This window comes from Dermacentor silvarum, unplaced genomic scaffold (genome assembly GCF_013339745.2).
Source record: "Dermacentor silvarum isolate Dsil-2018 unplaced genomic scaffold, BIME_Dsil_1.4 Seq130, whole genome shotgun sequence".
NCBI classification, from domain to species: domain Eukaryota; kingdom Metazoa; phylum Arthropoda; class Arachnida; order Ixodida; family Ixodidae; genus Dermacentor; species Dermacentor silvarum.
This window is the reverse complement of record NW_023605699.1, coordinates 105240-119240: the sequence shown is the minus strand read 5'-3', so window position 1 is coordinate 119240 and position 14001 is coordinate 105240. Positions and strand designations below refer to the sequence as shown.

Sequence of the window (14001 nt, the reverse complement as noted above, 5' to 3'; positions counted from 1 at the left end):
GGCAAAGCACGGAAGCTACCTAAGCTGAGCGCAAACGTCGCTGCGACAACAAACGCCGTGACCTCCGTTTTCAGCCTGGAGACCAAGTCCTGCTTTGGACTCCAGCTCTAACTCCAGGCCTCTGTGAGAAGTTCCTTCAACGCTATATTGGCCCATACACCGTTGTGCAGCAAACATCTGCAGTGAACTATCTCGTGCGCCCAGTACACTCCGTCACTGACCGGCGCCGCCGGAAAGCCGAAATTGTTCACGTCTCGCGGATGAAGCCCTTCACTCCCCGTTTAGATAATCTCTAATCTGCGGCCAGGCTGGCCGCTTCCATGACGGGGGGAAGTTAGTGTAAGCACTATTAACGTACTTCGTCCTTTTCATTTGTACATAGCCATCATCACCTTCCCTGTTCTACTTCTTCGCGCATGAGCTGGGGCGTTTTCCTTTTTGGAATAAAAAGCGCTTGACAGCTCGGTCGGTCTCGGTCTTATAATATATATAAATCATGGATTGTGATTCGGGACCTCAAAGAGGTGCGACATAACGCTAACGAATGTTTCCAGCATTTAGCGCTAAATTGCCACGGATCTTTTTTTAGGGGCGAAGCTCTTTAGGGTCGAGCCTTGTCCCTCGTCGCGCCGTCGTAGCCACGCTAGTACTCGCCGCTCCCGCTAGAAGCGCAGCTCTGCTCTCTTTCTCTCTCGTTCCCGATGCGCGCGCTCTCTCTCTCTCGTCCGTAGCTAGGGGCGCTGCGGTGCCCAAGGGCTATATATATATATATATATATATATATATATATATATATATTATATATACGCCACGCTCCGTCTTCCATAAGCCGGCTTCCGGCTTACGGAGAACGCTTCCGGCGTTTTGCCCGAATGATCCCCCGGTGCTTCGCCCACTCATCATCATTCACTTCGTGGATAAGCGGTGGTTTATTTTAACAGAACTGAAACCCACGGTGACATCTTCCGTTGAACGATGACTTCTCCATGAAGGCTGAAATACGCCTACGCTAAAGAGCACTTAATATAAGGTGAGAGAGAAAAAAAAGAAGAGACGATGCACTCACACAGTATGATGTTGGCCTTTTTGGTGAGTCCCCAGGGATCGATGATGAAGAGCGGCAGCAAAGCGATGATGCACGCGATGGTGTAGGACAGCATGTCGATGAAGAAGCTCATGAACCAGTAGCGCGTCGCCGAGATGCCGGTCATGAGCTGAATGGCCTTGGCCTTGGTGAAGGTCTCCTCGGTGGGCAGGAAGACGTAAGCGGCCGCCAGCAGCGACAGCAAGAGCGGGATGGTGAGCGAGTCGACGATGCGGGCGATGAGCACCACCGTGAACACCGGGTCGACCACGTTGTCCGACACCTTTTGGATGTCGAACTTGAACAGCGGAGCCTTGGGGCCTTCGCGGATCATGTAGTCTGCGAACAGCCACCACGTCAACGGAAGCAGTGAGACGGATGTGCAAAAAGTGCAGGCAACAGAGCACCGTCCATCTTCATCTTCAATTAACACCCCCAGAAAGATCAGGGCAAATGACGAGACAAGTTGAGCAACTACAAAACGAGCTAGCACAAAGCGATGCTGGTGAAATCGTGCGATTATGAAGCATTACACAGGGTGTCCGCTCCGTCGTCTTTAAAACAATGGCTACTTTCAGCTGGGGCACCCTGTATATTTAGCGCAGTATTTATTCCGTTGGTTAGTTTTGGCTATAGTACATCTTTGTGAGAAAGACAACATTCGTAAATCTCCCTGCATGCGCTTATTCGGAGGCCTACACGTTCAGACTTCCTGTTGAAGTGAACTGTCGCTCCATTATCATTGTGGCAAGGCGGGGGCTGATCTATTTCCCACATCTCTAATGGAGTTGTCTTTCCAACGTAGGCGACCACGAGCCTGTGCGCTGATGACAAGATGCCCCGGATGTTCTCCTGGGCTCGCGGCCGGGATATATGTCACGGCGCAGCTTCGTCGTCTTCGGCCTGGCTATGACGGCTCGCCATACCATCATTAAACAGTCCGCAGTGACCACTTTGGGCGCATCACGTAAAATATATGCCAGGAGAGGAGGCGCAAAGGCTACCAACTAGGTCCAGTGGCCTTGGCTACCTTGATGATTCCGAACCCTTACGACCTCCTCCACAGACCTTTAAATGATCAGTGCCGGTGCAATAAAAGAATTTGTTTCGCTTTATCTTGTTTTCTTCTCACCAGGCGCCAACCAAGCTGGCCTACTTCAGGATTACGTCGGTGATGCAAAACTCCAGTTATCTGACGGAAAGTCAAAGGATGAGCCGAGTCTGAGAATAAAGCTTTGTAGCGGAGCATAACTAGATGTCAAGTTGCAAAGCCGTGATTAGACCAGCGTGGTTGGTACGAATACCTTTTTTTCGTTGCATATTGCAATGTCGATGCAACGCGCTTCCTACCGAAGAGCCGTAAAATATAAAGGGTATAAAAGAGGAAAGCAGACTTACACAATTCTTTGAAGGCTGGTTCCTTCTGAAGAAGGGCTGCACAAGTTCAAAAAAAGAAAGAAGCAATGTGCGTTTAATTACTTGGTAACTCTTTGAGAAAGAGCTCCTCTAATTGTCACAAGAATGCGTACAGTGATGCAGAAATGTAGAACAAATACGAAGAGTTGCGAGAAATGTAGGAAACGGTATTTAATGAGCAAGGACTATCTTTTTGTATATTACATGCTGCCACGTATACCTATACCTATTGGTAAATTGCAATGTGCCGTGTACAAAGAAGTACTATCAGTTATTATTCGGTGTGGCGCATTGGTGTTCAGACTAGCCTCGACCATAATCGGAGCATAACTGTTGATATTTTTTGGGAGCCGATAAAAGGCCCAGGGTTTAATACGCCGGGTCTTATGAATAATAATTTACGTTCACGATAATTATTGCGCAGAATAAACAATTTTTTTGGCGTATAAGAAAACCCCGAGACTGGCCTCATTATAATGATCACGTTCAACTACGCAGAGACTTCAAATATACTTCGAAATTTCATATCTGCACGAAATCAAGAGGCAACCAGCCCATGCTCGTGCATTAGATGCACAGAACTGTATGTGCTCGCATCATAACGTAATGAGCGCTAACTAGGCCTTCCACAGCTATCGGTCGAAATTGTTTTGAATTCGTCTTCTATGTGTTTGGATTAAATCGTTTTGATGGATTGACTGATTGATTGATTGACAAACAAAATGTTGGAAGTTCAGCGTTTCCTTCTCGTCGCCTTATCTGCCTTTGTCCGTTGTCAATGTGCGTTGGTCTCATGAAAATATCGATTACCAACACACTCCGTCGTGCACCATCTGAGCATTTTCCACGTGCTGCAGTCCCAAATTCAAACTAAATATTTGTAATGAAATTAAAATAAACTAAAATCACAGTATTGAACCGTAGCGTTTCTGTTGCGGTTATAGACCCGTCTCAGGAAACTCGTTCATTTGCGGTTCAACACCGGATCAAGAATATAACCGGTTTATGTTCATTTGTTTAGCCTTTTGATATACAGATAGAAGGAACGGTGTAAATTCATTTTGTTCTAAAACTCGACAGTGCGCCTGAACTGCACAGAGACAAGAAAAGAAGAAAGCAGGGAGAAAGATAGACATGCAGTTCTTCATGCCGCATGTAGTGTTAAGAGAAGAAAATTACATCGTGGAAGCACTCCTCGGGAACCCTCCGGAACCAATACGTGAGAAGCACTACTTACTTTCTATCGTACCTGCATCAGTTTACGCATGTATAAAGTATGCAAAAGTGACCATCTGGCTGATTACTTCCTTTGCCCCAGGTTTGGTGCAGATCATTTTTTTTTGATGGACCCTTGTATCATCCTTTATTGGTGTATCCTTTCCCATAATCACCATGAGCATGTCGTGAAAAGTTTTTTCTCCATTTCTCAAAACAGCATTTCTGATGGTGTTACAGTGCTTCAAGTTATGATATTCCTGGTTCCACTTACGATAGTGCAATAATTTATTTTTTTGTCAGAAAGGCAAACAACCAGAGTGCAGTAGCCCTCAAATACAAATAAATATTGCACAATATTCAAAAAGTACTATTTTTGGCGGGGTTTTACTTTGTGTTCTTTAAAAAGTTTGAAAAAAAAATTATGAGGTCTTACGTGCCAAAACTCCGATCTGATTATGAGGCACGCCGTAGTGGGGGACTCGGGAAATTTGGACCCCCTGGGGTTCTTTAACGTTCACCTAAATCTAAGTACACGGGTGTTTTCGCATTTCACCCCCATCGAAAAGCGGCCGCCGTGGCCGGGATTCGATCCCGCGACCTCGTGCTCAGCAGCCCAACACCATAGCCACTGAGCAAGCACGGCGGGTTAAAAAAAAGTTTGAAAAGCTACTACTTTCGCTCAGATCAGTCTAGAACATTCTAGACTGGTCTAGAGCACTGCAAACTCTGATCACTGAACACCATCTTCTTATGTCAATCTTTAGAACACCATATATAGTTTAGTAGTTAGCTCGCCTCCAAGCGAGTTATGCAAAAACTGAATTTCTTGAATTTTTAGAAAGTTATTAACCTGCAATAAAAGTGAATGAATATCCAAAATCAGCACATTGAAATACACAAAGAGTTTCATCAAATCCTACCCAGAAATAAAAAAAGATAACTGTGAGGCTCAGGGTCCCTACTTCAGGTATCTTGCCACCGATTAATTATTTGATGGTCACCACTTTGGAGCGTTCACAAGTGCATTAATACCACGAATGCCTCTGCGCGCCACGTTGAAAACCGCAATAGCAGTGCTGCCAATTCTAAAATGAACAAGGTCGTACTGCATTTACAAATTAGGTAGCATGGCTGAACCACCAATGCAGGCCATGCATGGATGAATGTCGCCAGAAAAACTAACCAAGTTGAATCGAAAATCGTCATTTCTTTTTCGGTTTCTTTCCGGAGTTACAAAAATAAATAAAAATAAATGTAACATTCCCATTCAGTTAAGGTTCGCACAAAAATATTCGTTTCCCGCTTTAGTTCCGGTTGGATACGCTGCTTAAAATGGCTCTCCCATCATTGCGCTGTTTCACGTTGCCAATAAATTCCATGTCGGCCTTCTGCGCACGCGCAGCGGTGGTGAGGAAAGCGAAGACGAACTACCAGTAATATTAGAAACTTGAAAAAAAAAGTTTTCCTGTTGGCACAACATGCGACAGAGGCAACGCATTGCCTTCCCTTTTATAGACACCGTTAAAGCAAACCAGCATTGTGCGCCCACGTTGAGAGAACAAAATTGAGCGCAATGAACGGGAAGAAAAGTAATGCGTGCCACCCAACTATATCACGAAGTCACAAAGGAAAGCCACACGCGTTCCTCCGCAAGAAAGCGTCGCGGTTAAAGAATATTCGCCCTGGTCCGGGAATGAAGCCGGGATCAACACTTTTCCGGGCTAGTAGTTCGACCATCTGAGCTAACCACGAGGTTAGCAGATCGCAGACCGAGGACAAATTAACAGCTCTAAGTACAGGGACACTGAATATGACAAATCAAAGGAAGACCACCTTGTCGGCTGAACTGGCTATATTTAGTGTGATTCTAGTTGTCGTTCAATTCGGCCTCGGTCTGCGATCTGCTGGCCTCCTGGTTGGCTCAGTCGGTATACAGCGACCACCCCGGAAATGCGTTGGTCCCTGGTTAGATTCCCAGACGAGGACGGACTTTTTTTGAACTGCGGAGCTTTTCTTCTTAGATACTCGTACGAGTTTCCTTTGTACGTTCGTGCTACAGTCGGGCAGATGACAATTTTTCGCTTTCATGAACATTTCTCCACCGTGCGGCTTCCGCGCAGCATCGGTTCGCCAAACCAAGTGCAGAGTGCGTTCGGCATGGCTGAATGTATGGTTAGCAGCTATCGTAGAGGAATGCAGCTTACCAATCTCGGTGGCCGTCGGCGATAGCGCTTCTTTCTGGAGATGGACGTACTTGGCAAGGTCAAAGTGGAACAGAAAGTAGGACAGTGTGCGTATGAGCGCCGTAACGAAGATGGTGGCCACGAGCAGCGGGATGGCCAGGTAGCTGCGCTTGCAGTAGCTCATCTTCTTGCACATGAGCGCCCAAAACTGAAGCCGCCACAGACGAAAGCCCGTCACCGGAACGAAGTCCCGCTTGTAGGCTGCAGGCGTGTGTTGCGCAAAACAAATAACTTAGGACATGATGAGGAATGGACTACTTAAAAGGAACAGGCGTTTCAGAACGCTTTTTTTTTTACGTTCCCAAGCCAGGTTAACGGTCACCAGTTAAGTTACGTCAGCACGTAATGGTCAGCAGGTAAGCTAGCAGTTACGGTCACGACTTCGATGATGATGTACGCCTCATCTGAATTCGTAGCTGGAGTGCATTATTACAACTTGTCTAGAGCAGGAGCGGTGTACGCTCCGAGCTACATTTTCGTCATCTATCGCAGGCCGCTGGCACGGCACACCTTGCTTTGAGCATATGTCGTCAGATTGGTCATAACTGGCCATTATTAGTTATTGCCAGAATGTTATGACCCCAATTACGCGTTAGGAAAGCATGGCGATTTGCCGATACGAAACGCACCTGTTTCCAGCTCGCGGTGACTAGGGACGCTAGTTGTCATTAGCCTAATTACTAGGGATGAGCAGAATGACCATAAATAGTAATTGGGGTCATAACAGCTAGAGCTCCTAGTGACCATGGACTGAAACCAGGCGCATTTTCTATGGGCAAAGCGCCATTGTGTATGAATACCTTGTCACAAAGGTTATTCGTACAATTAAGATAGTCTATCGGGGAACCACAGAAATATGAGAGCACTTTTTTGTGCAGTGATAAATAATTTGCGCAGAAACTAAGTGTCAGCTATAGTTTTTCGAACGTAAAAGAACTCTGCGTTCAAGAAAGAAAAGGTTCCGGAATGGCTGTCTATAAAACGCAGTTACAACAGCCACGCGCAAAATGAGGGATATAAGCCTGCTCTTGGGCCCAAACGTTTGGTAGGCCATGGTGGAACGCTTTCGACGAGCCGAAATCGAACTCGCTGCTAAGGCGAGCGCGAGTTCCGGCTGGTTCTATTTGTGTTTTTTTGCTTTCTACTCGACTCAGCTTAGTTGATGGCTGCACATGGCTACGTCACTGCTTGCGCCACCGCGGCAGCTTCTAATACGAACATTTGGATGATGATGGCAAGAGCATCTTTGCTGAATCGGGACGGAGGTACATTCCACCAAGCTCGTTCTTTTTAAAACTTTCTAATGCATACAAATCTGCAAATATCTTTATAATCTAAGGTACGTCACCAATTGTAGCAAGTTTGTTTTATTACGTGTTATATCCTTTTCTTCACGCCACCAATCTTCCAGCTGTCCTTTGCTAGCATACACAACCATTTTCCCCTTAAAACCGAGCGGCTCAGTGACGCCTCCAGCTTCCACATTTGATCGCTGTATGAATACTCTGACATTAACAGAATATTTGGAATGGTTCCTGAACCATTTTCGCACGCTAGGCACGAGACGACTTCGCCTGAAAATTTTTCGTTTGTAGCTATGCAGGCCGCATTCACAACACTGTTTTTCGCAAGTGTTCTTTGCTATCGACTGGACGCCTTCGTTCATAATTTGCCCACCATCAGGACTGGGCGAAAATCTTTCTTGCCAACAATATCCTGAGAGATCTTTGTGAATACGGACCCGCGTTATCAGGCACCCTTATCTTGATTCGAAGAGCAGGGCACTGTCCTTTGAATTAGGATAAAGCCTTTTCTTTCCGATTTCATTTTTGTCTCTTGGATATCCTTCCATAGCTGGATAAAAGCTCAGTGCTTGCATCGTGGTGGTGTAACAGCCAAGCTGTGCTCTAATCCTTTAGTTCTTATTTGTCTGGCCACCGGTACTCGTTCTTATTCTCGCTATGCAATTTTTCTTTGCTCCCCTTTATCAAAGATTCTGCCTTGTACGCCAGGCGAGCGTCGGCAGTAGCGAGTACGCAAGGCGAAGCCGTGTATTATCACCTCGTGTCACCTATGATCACTGCGGCGGCCATATTGAGGGCACAAAAAACTGCATGGAGAGCGGTGGTGTGCCAGTATAGGACCGCTTGCTGAAAAGCTAATTGTTTCGGTGGAAACGCGACAGGGTCACCCTCCACTTAGGAGCCGTAACATGGACGGATTCTAATCCACCGATTGTGTACCCGCCGTGGTTGCTTAGTGGCTATGGTGTTGGGCTTACCAAGCACGATGTCGCGGGATCGAATCCCGGCCACGGCGGCCGCGTTTCGATGGGGGCGAAATGCGAAAACACCAGTGTACTTAAATTTAAGTGCACGTTAAAAAACCCCAGGTGGTCGAAATTTTCCGGAGTCCCCCACTAGGCATTTCTCATAATAGTTTTGACGTGCCTCAAGATTTTGGCACGTAAAATCTCAGAATTTATTTTCCACCCATTCTATTTTTATCACCCATAGCAACGAGTGGCCTATATACCTGCAATAATGTCGGCGTGGCGTCCTGCCAGCCCATTAGGAAGGGTAAAAGAATTTAAGATGATAAGACCCTTAGATAATACGGCCCGTTCGGCCACAAAGCCGCAATGCGTCTGCTATCGGTGTCTCTACTCTTGAAAAGGTAATTAACGAGAGACTTAGATATTTAAATAATGTTCAGCTCTGTCGTGATGTCACAAAAATTTACATTGTATATCTGCACAAAATCTCTTTCACATTGACGGCAATAGATTCGTCACTACATTCTAAGGTTGTCACAGACAAGGGACGAAGAAAACGAAAGCTCACAAAACTCGCCATGATGGAAGCAGTGCAAAGTGTAAAATAAAATGTTTTAACAAAGAGTGATTTAGCAGAAATTATTTTAATATGTTTGACTGGCACCAGTGTTGCAATAGTTCTTGTATTTCTAAAGCACAAATAAGAGAAATGTAGGTTTTTCCCATGAAGTGCATACAATATCATAGGAAACGTATATTTTGATTCCACAGCTACCTTAACTCTTCGCATGAAAATCTAAAAAATATCGATAAAGAAGGGAGCCTGGTATGAACGCCCAAACTTTCCAATGCTATTCACTGCATGCAAAGATGAAGCAATAAAGTGTTATACTGGGGGAAGGGATTACGTGTGACGTTGAATGCGGAACATCTCATTAACCTGTGCTTTGCCGATGACATTTTCCGGTTCAGCAACGCCGGGAACGGCTTGTAACATGTGATTGAGGACCTTAGGTGACCGAGTATATGAATGTTTGAAGAACATTATGCAGAAGAGAAGGCTGACATTGAATAGCCTAGAAGAAGAACAAGAAATAATAGTTGGCAGTCCTGCCTCTAGAATCTGTGCAAGAGTAGGCTTATCTAGGCCAATTAGTGACAGGGGACCAGGATCATGTGAAGGAAATTTACATAAGAATCGAAATGGGTCAAGTAATGACCGACAGTTTACCGCTATTCTTGAAAATAAATGTTTACTATCATAGCAACATAAGGGACAGAAACTAAGTTAAGGACCGCTCAATGAGCGATGGAGCCAAAATGTATAGGCGTAACTCTACGAGACGGGAAAACAGCGGTGTGGATCAGACAGGTAACAGGAGGCTGCTGTTAGGATTGTTAAGAATAATCTTTTGAAATAAACGCATTTCGACAGGCCATCTAATGCTTAGGGGTGACCACCAGTGGGGTCTATTATAGTATACAGAATGGACGCCAATGAAAGGGAAGTACAGTTGAGGAAGAAAAACTAAGTGTTGTGATGAAATTAAGAAACTCGCGGCATACGGTGGAGTCAGCTAATGCATTGCTAATCGCTGGGAGATGCCCTTGTCGCACCGCGTACATAAAAAAGGTTAATGATGATGACAAGGGTGACGAAAATGATGAAGTATTTTAGCTTATTGCCCCGGCAAGAAGACCTCAAGGCGCACAACAGGATCTTACAGCAACTGCGCCCCTTGGTGCGGCGGCAACGCATTATTGCGTAAAAAATGAAGCAAAGAATCTAGAGGAGAAGGAAGAACTTCTGACACAGGTGTCAATGTTTCGGCGCGGAAGCGTCTTCTAATCATGAGCAAGTGTGTGTCTGTCTTGAAACAAATGTCGCTTACATCCAAGAAGGATAACAAGAGTCAATACACGTTTTCATGTTCAATGTGCCCTCTAGGATGGCGCAGGAATTTCTCACGCATTTGCGTGCGCTGGTAGAAAAGTGTGCCACATCTTTCGGAGTTAAAAAGAACCAAACGTAGCTTGATTCTTGCGTACAAGTGTGTCGCCTTTTTGTATACTTGTCCTGAATGGCAAGAATGGCAAAAAAAAATCACCAGCCCTTCCCCTGTCGAGAAAAGGGGGGTAAGCGAAGCTTGTAGGAGGACGACACTGTCGCAGGCATTCCGCTTCGTTTGCCCTTAACTCAGCGTCGGCGGCTCTTCGCTGACGTTTCGCCTGGGCTTCGGAAGCCCTGAAACTAGAATCGGCCGACAAGCATCGCTTATCGCCATTTTCTCGACAGGGAGAAGGGCCGGTTATTTTGTCTCTTTGAGTCCCACGTGTGACAAGGGTAGTTAAAGGGCGCGTTACAGGTCCCCGATCCCACAAGGATATGTGCCATTGAACTTGGACCCTTTCCGCACTGTCACCAGGATCGGCCCACATAACAGGGCTATGTGCCATTGAGCTTGGACCCTTTCCGCACTGTCACCAGGATCGGCCCACATAACAGGGCTATGTGCCATTGAGCTTGGACCCTTTCCGCACTGTCACCAGGATCGGCCCACATAACAGGGCTATGTGCCATGAGCTTGGACCCTTTCCGCACTGTCACCAGGATCGGCCCACATAGCAGGGCTATGTGCCATTGAGCTTGGACCCTTTCCGCACTGTCACCAGGATCGGCCCACATAACAGGGCTATGTGCCATGAGCTTGGACCCTTTCCGCACTGTCACCAGGATCGGCCCACATAACAGGCTATGTGCCATTGAGCTTGGACCCTTTCCGCACTGTCACCAGGATCGGCCCACATAACAGGGCTATGTGCCATTGAGCTTGGACCCTTTCCGCACTGTCACCAGGATCGGCCCACATAGCAGGGCTATGTGCCATTGAGCTTGGACCCTTTCCGCACTGTCACCAGGATCGGCCCACATAACAGGGCTATGTGCCATTGAGCTTGGACCCTTTCCGCACTGTCACCAGGATCGGCCCACATAACAGGGCTATGTGCCATTGAGCTTGGACCCTTTCCGCACTGTCACCAGGATCGGCCCACATAACAGGGCTATGTGCCATTGAGCTTGGACCCTTTCCGCACTGTCACCAGGATCGGCCCACATAGCAGGGCTATGTGCCATTGAGCTTGGACCCTTTCCGCACTGTCACCAGGATCGGCCCACATAACAGGGCTATGTGCCATTGAGCTTGGACCCTTTCCGCACTGTCACCAGGATCGGCCCACTTTTCAGCGTGACACCACCACCACCACCACCACCACCGCCGAAACTTGTGAGCCTATAAAGCTTCGCTTAAAAGGACCGCTTCCGTTGCTTTGCTTACGTTCTTCGTCCTTGCCACTCTTCGTCTCGGTAGACTCCTTAGGCTTGCTCATTGCCAGGTCGCCAATAGCTCCGCTGCTCTCAGGATCACTGGACTCGTCCGTCTCCATGCCCACGTTCTCTTCGTCCACCCTGTGCCATTGTAGCGTCGTAGGAACCAGTTTGTAAACTTCGCGTAAATACTGAAGAACTTGAAACAGCTTGCGAAAGTGCTTTGGTGGACTGTGTGGAATAAGGCGGCTATCATCACTTATTTTCATCCTTCTTTGCTTAGATGAATATGGGCAAGTTCGAGTCTATTCAATAACGGGCGAAATCGACCATTTGACATTGCACTCGTGGTGAACGCAACCGGAGAAAACGGCCAAGTGTTGATATTTCAGATTGAAATGTTGGACGTGTGTCTGGTTATCGGTTTATGGGAATTCACCCACGCTTTTTAAATGATGTCAGAGTATTTCGAACATTTGCCCCAGGCTAGCGTTCCCGGTTCTGTTACCTTCTGATACATTCCCAGTTGAGGGGACACAGGCCTTCCTTGATTTATGGCTCATGATTTTTGTCCTCTTTGAAACGGGATGTTGACAAAGTAACCACCTAGGCTGATTGAGGTAATCACGCTTTGCTACATCTATTGAACTATCATTTTGCCTATCTCTATATTCTTTCTCTAGTACAATTTACATCTCTAGATTATACAGTAAAGCACGCGTGTGAAATCCCCAGATCACTCTCCTCCCTGCTGTTTTTTTGCCAATACTCTAATCGTCTATTTATTCCGACCGCTGACCTACGTAATGCTCGCATAAGCTTTAACTACAGCGCTTCTAGAAGACGGACGTTGCATACACTCCTGTCTGTGTGAATATCATGACATTCTATGGTAATGTGCTCTGTCCTCTCCAGATTCTTGCTGCAGCAGATAGATGCCACATCTTGTTGCGAATATTTGCAGCTGTAAGATTTTTTTTTTTTTCGCTCAGGCATCGGGCCTCAAATAGCAGAGCACTGACTTTCGTGTTATCGCACAAATTTTCTGTTCCAATTTCTTACTTGCCGCCTTTATAAACCTGAATGGACATCTTTATTTCCATCTTGTGCATCCAACTTAGCACCTGCTTCTCCAACTTAATTTTGTGACTTCGAATTCTGTAGCTGCACTTCCAAGCACCCGGCGCTTAGGTTGCTAACTTCTTGTCCTCTTCCTCCCTTCCATGTTCACGCTTTTGAGATACTTTGAGATACAAGTATTTATGCACTTAAGCTGTCAATTTCTGTTTATCCATGTCCCTGAGTCTTTCTTCCAAACTAATTTAGTAATTGGCCTCAGCGTTTTCTGACTTGAAAAGAAGCTCAGCCCATATCACCCTGCGCTGCCTCATTTGTGGTATTACCGAGGGCCCAGGATGGGAATTGGCCAATTGACCTTCGGTTACCTTCCCACGCTGCAAAGACATCTGATATTAAGCACAAAATGGCATTTGCGAGAGTCAGCGCTGGCATCATTACTACTTTTTAAGTTCGTCGCACTACCCCACCTTTATTGTAGCCACAGATAGAGAGACGGAGAGAGAGAGAGAGAGAGAGAGAGCGCGCAGAAAAGAATAAATGAAAGGCAAGGAGGTTAACTAGGACTGAGCCCGGTTGGCTACGATGCATTGGGGGAAGCGGAAAGGGGAGAAAAGATTAAAAGAAGAAGATAAAGTCCGCCGTGGATATCGCCTACGTCTAAGAGTTCTCAGTTCTGTATCACGGATGGTCTCTCATGACGTATCACAGACGGCCACTCAGTCTGGTAGCCATTAGAAATCGCAGCAGCGCTTTGTGGCCTTTTGTAGCTGCGATATGCGAGGATATGGTCCCAAGATCTTATTCAATGTGAATGGTTTTCTGTCCAACTGGTTTGGAGCCATGTAGAGGTCATGTCTATCATTTTCAAAAGATGGGCAGTAGCACAGGAAGTGTTCTGTAATCTTCTCGACACCACAGGCACTGCACTCGGCGCTGTGGGCTATTACAATAAAAAAGTCGCATTTTCGCCCGAAAGGCGAAGCATCGATTGCGATAGCAAATTAGTAGACAGCTATACGAAGTAAGGATAGTAGTTTTATCGCCCGTATTAAGTTGTAAATATTCGCTGACTAAATGAATAAACAAGCACGCTGTCACGTGCGGACAGGTAAACATGAACAAATCTCACTCGATTACCGGGGAAACTCGTCAAAACGCTGGAGTGAGAAAGCGCGCCAGCAGCAGCGGACAAATAGACCTTCGCGCTGTCTCTAGTCTCGCTTCAACGCGAACGTCGAAAGCATAGTGCATACGAAGCTACCGGCACACGGCGCATGCATTGTGTACCCATCGCAGATCGCTTTGAAGATGAGGCACCCGCGGGCGAACACTTCAGCCGCATAGCAGATCGCTTTCA

At 46.5% G+C, this 14001-nt stretch overlaps 1 protein-coding gene across 1 annotated transcript in view; it reads right to left on the bottom strand.

Moving 5' to 3' along the window:
• Window positions 1-1066: 1066 nt before the first annotated feature.
• The window catches only part of LOC119434565 (cholesterol transporter ABCA5-like), a gene marked incomplete at its 3' end in the record, with an annotated part of 36507 nt that continues 23572 nt past the window's right edge, over window positions 1067-14001 (bottom strand). The window contains exons 13-16 of the mRNA XM_049659533.1: window positions 11575-11705; window positions 5923-6162; window positions 2483-2518; window positions 1067-1423 (exon numbers count right to left, since the gene is read on the bottom strand). Coding sequence (XP_049515490.1) covers window positions 1067-1423; window positions 2483-2518; window positions 5923-6162; window positions 11575-11705 — 764 coding nt within the window. The remainder of the gene's footprint in view (window positions 1424-2482; window positions 2519-5922; window positions 6163-11574; window positions 11706-14001) is intronic.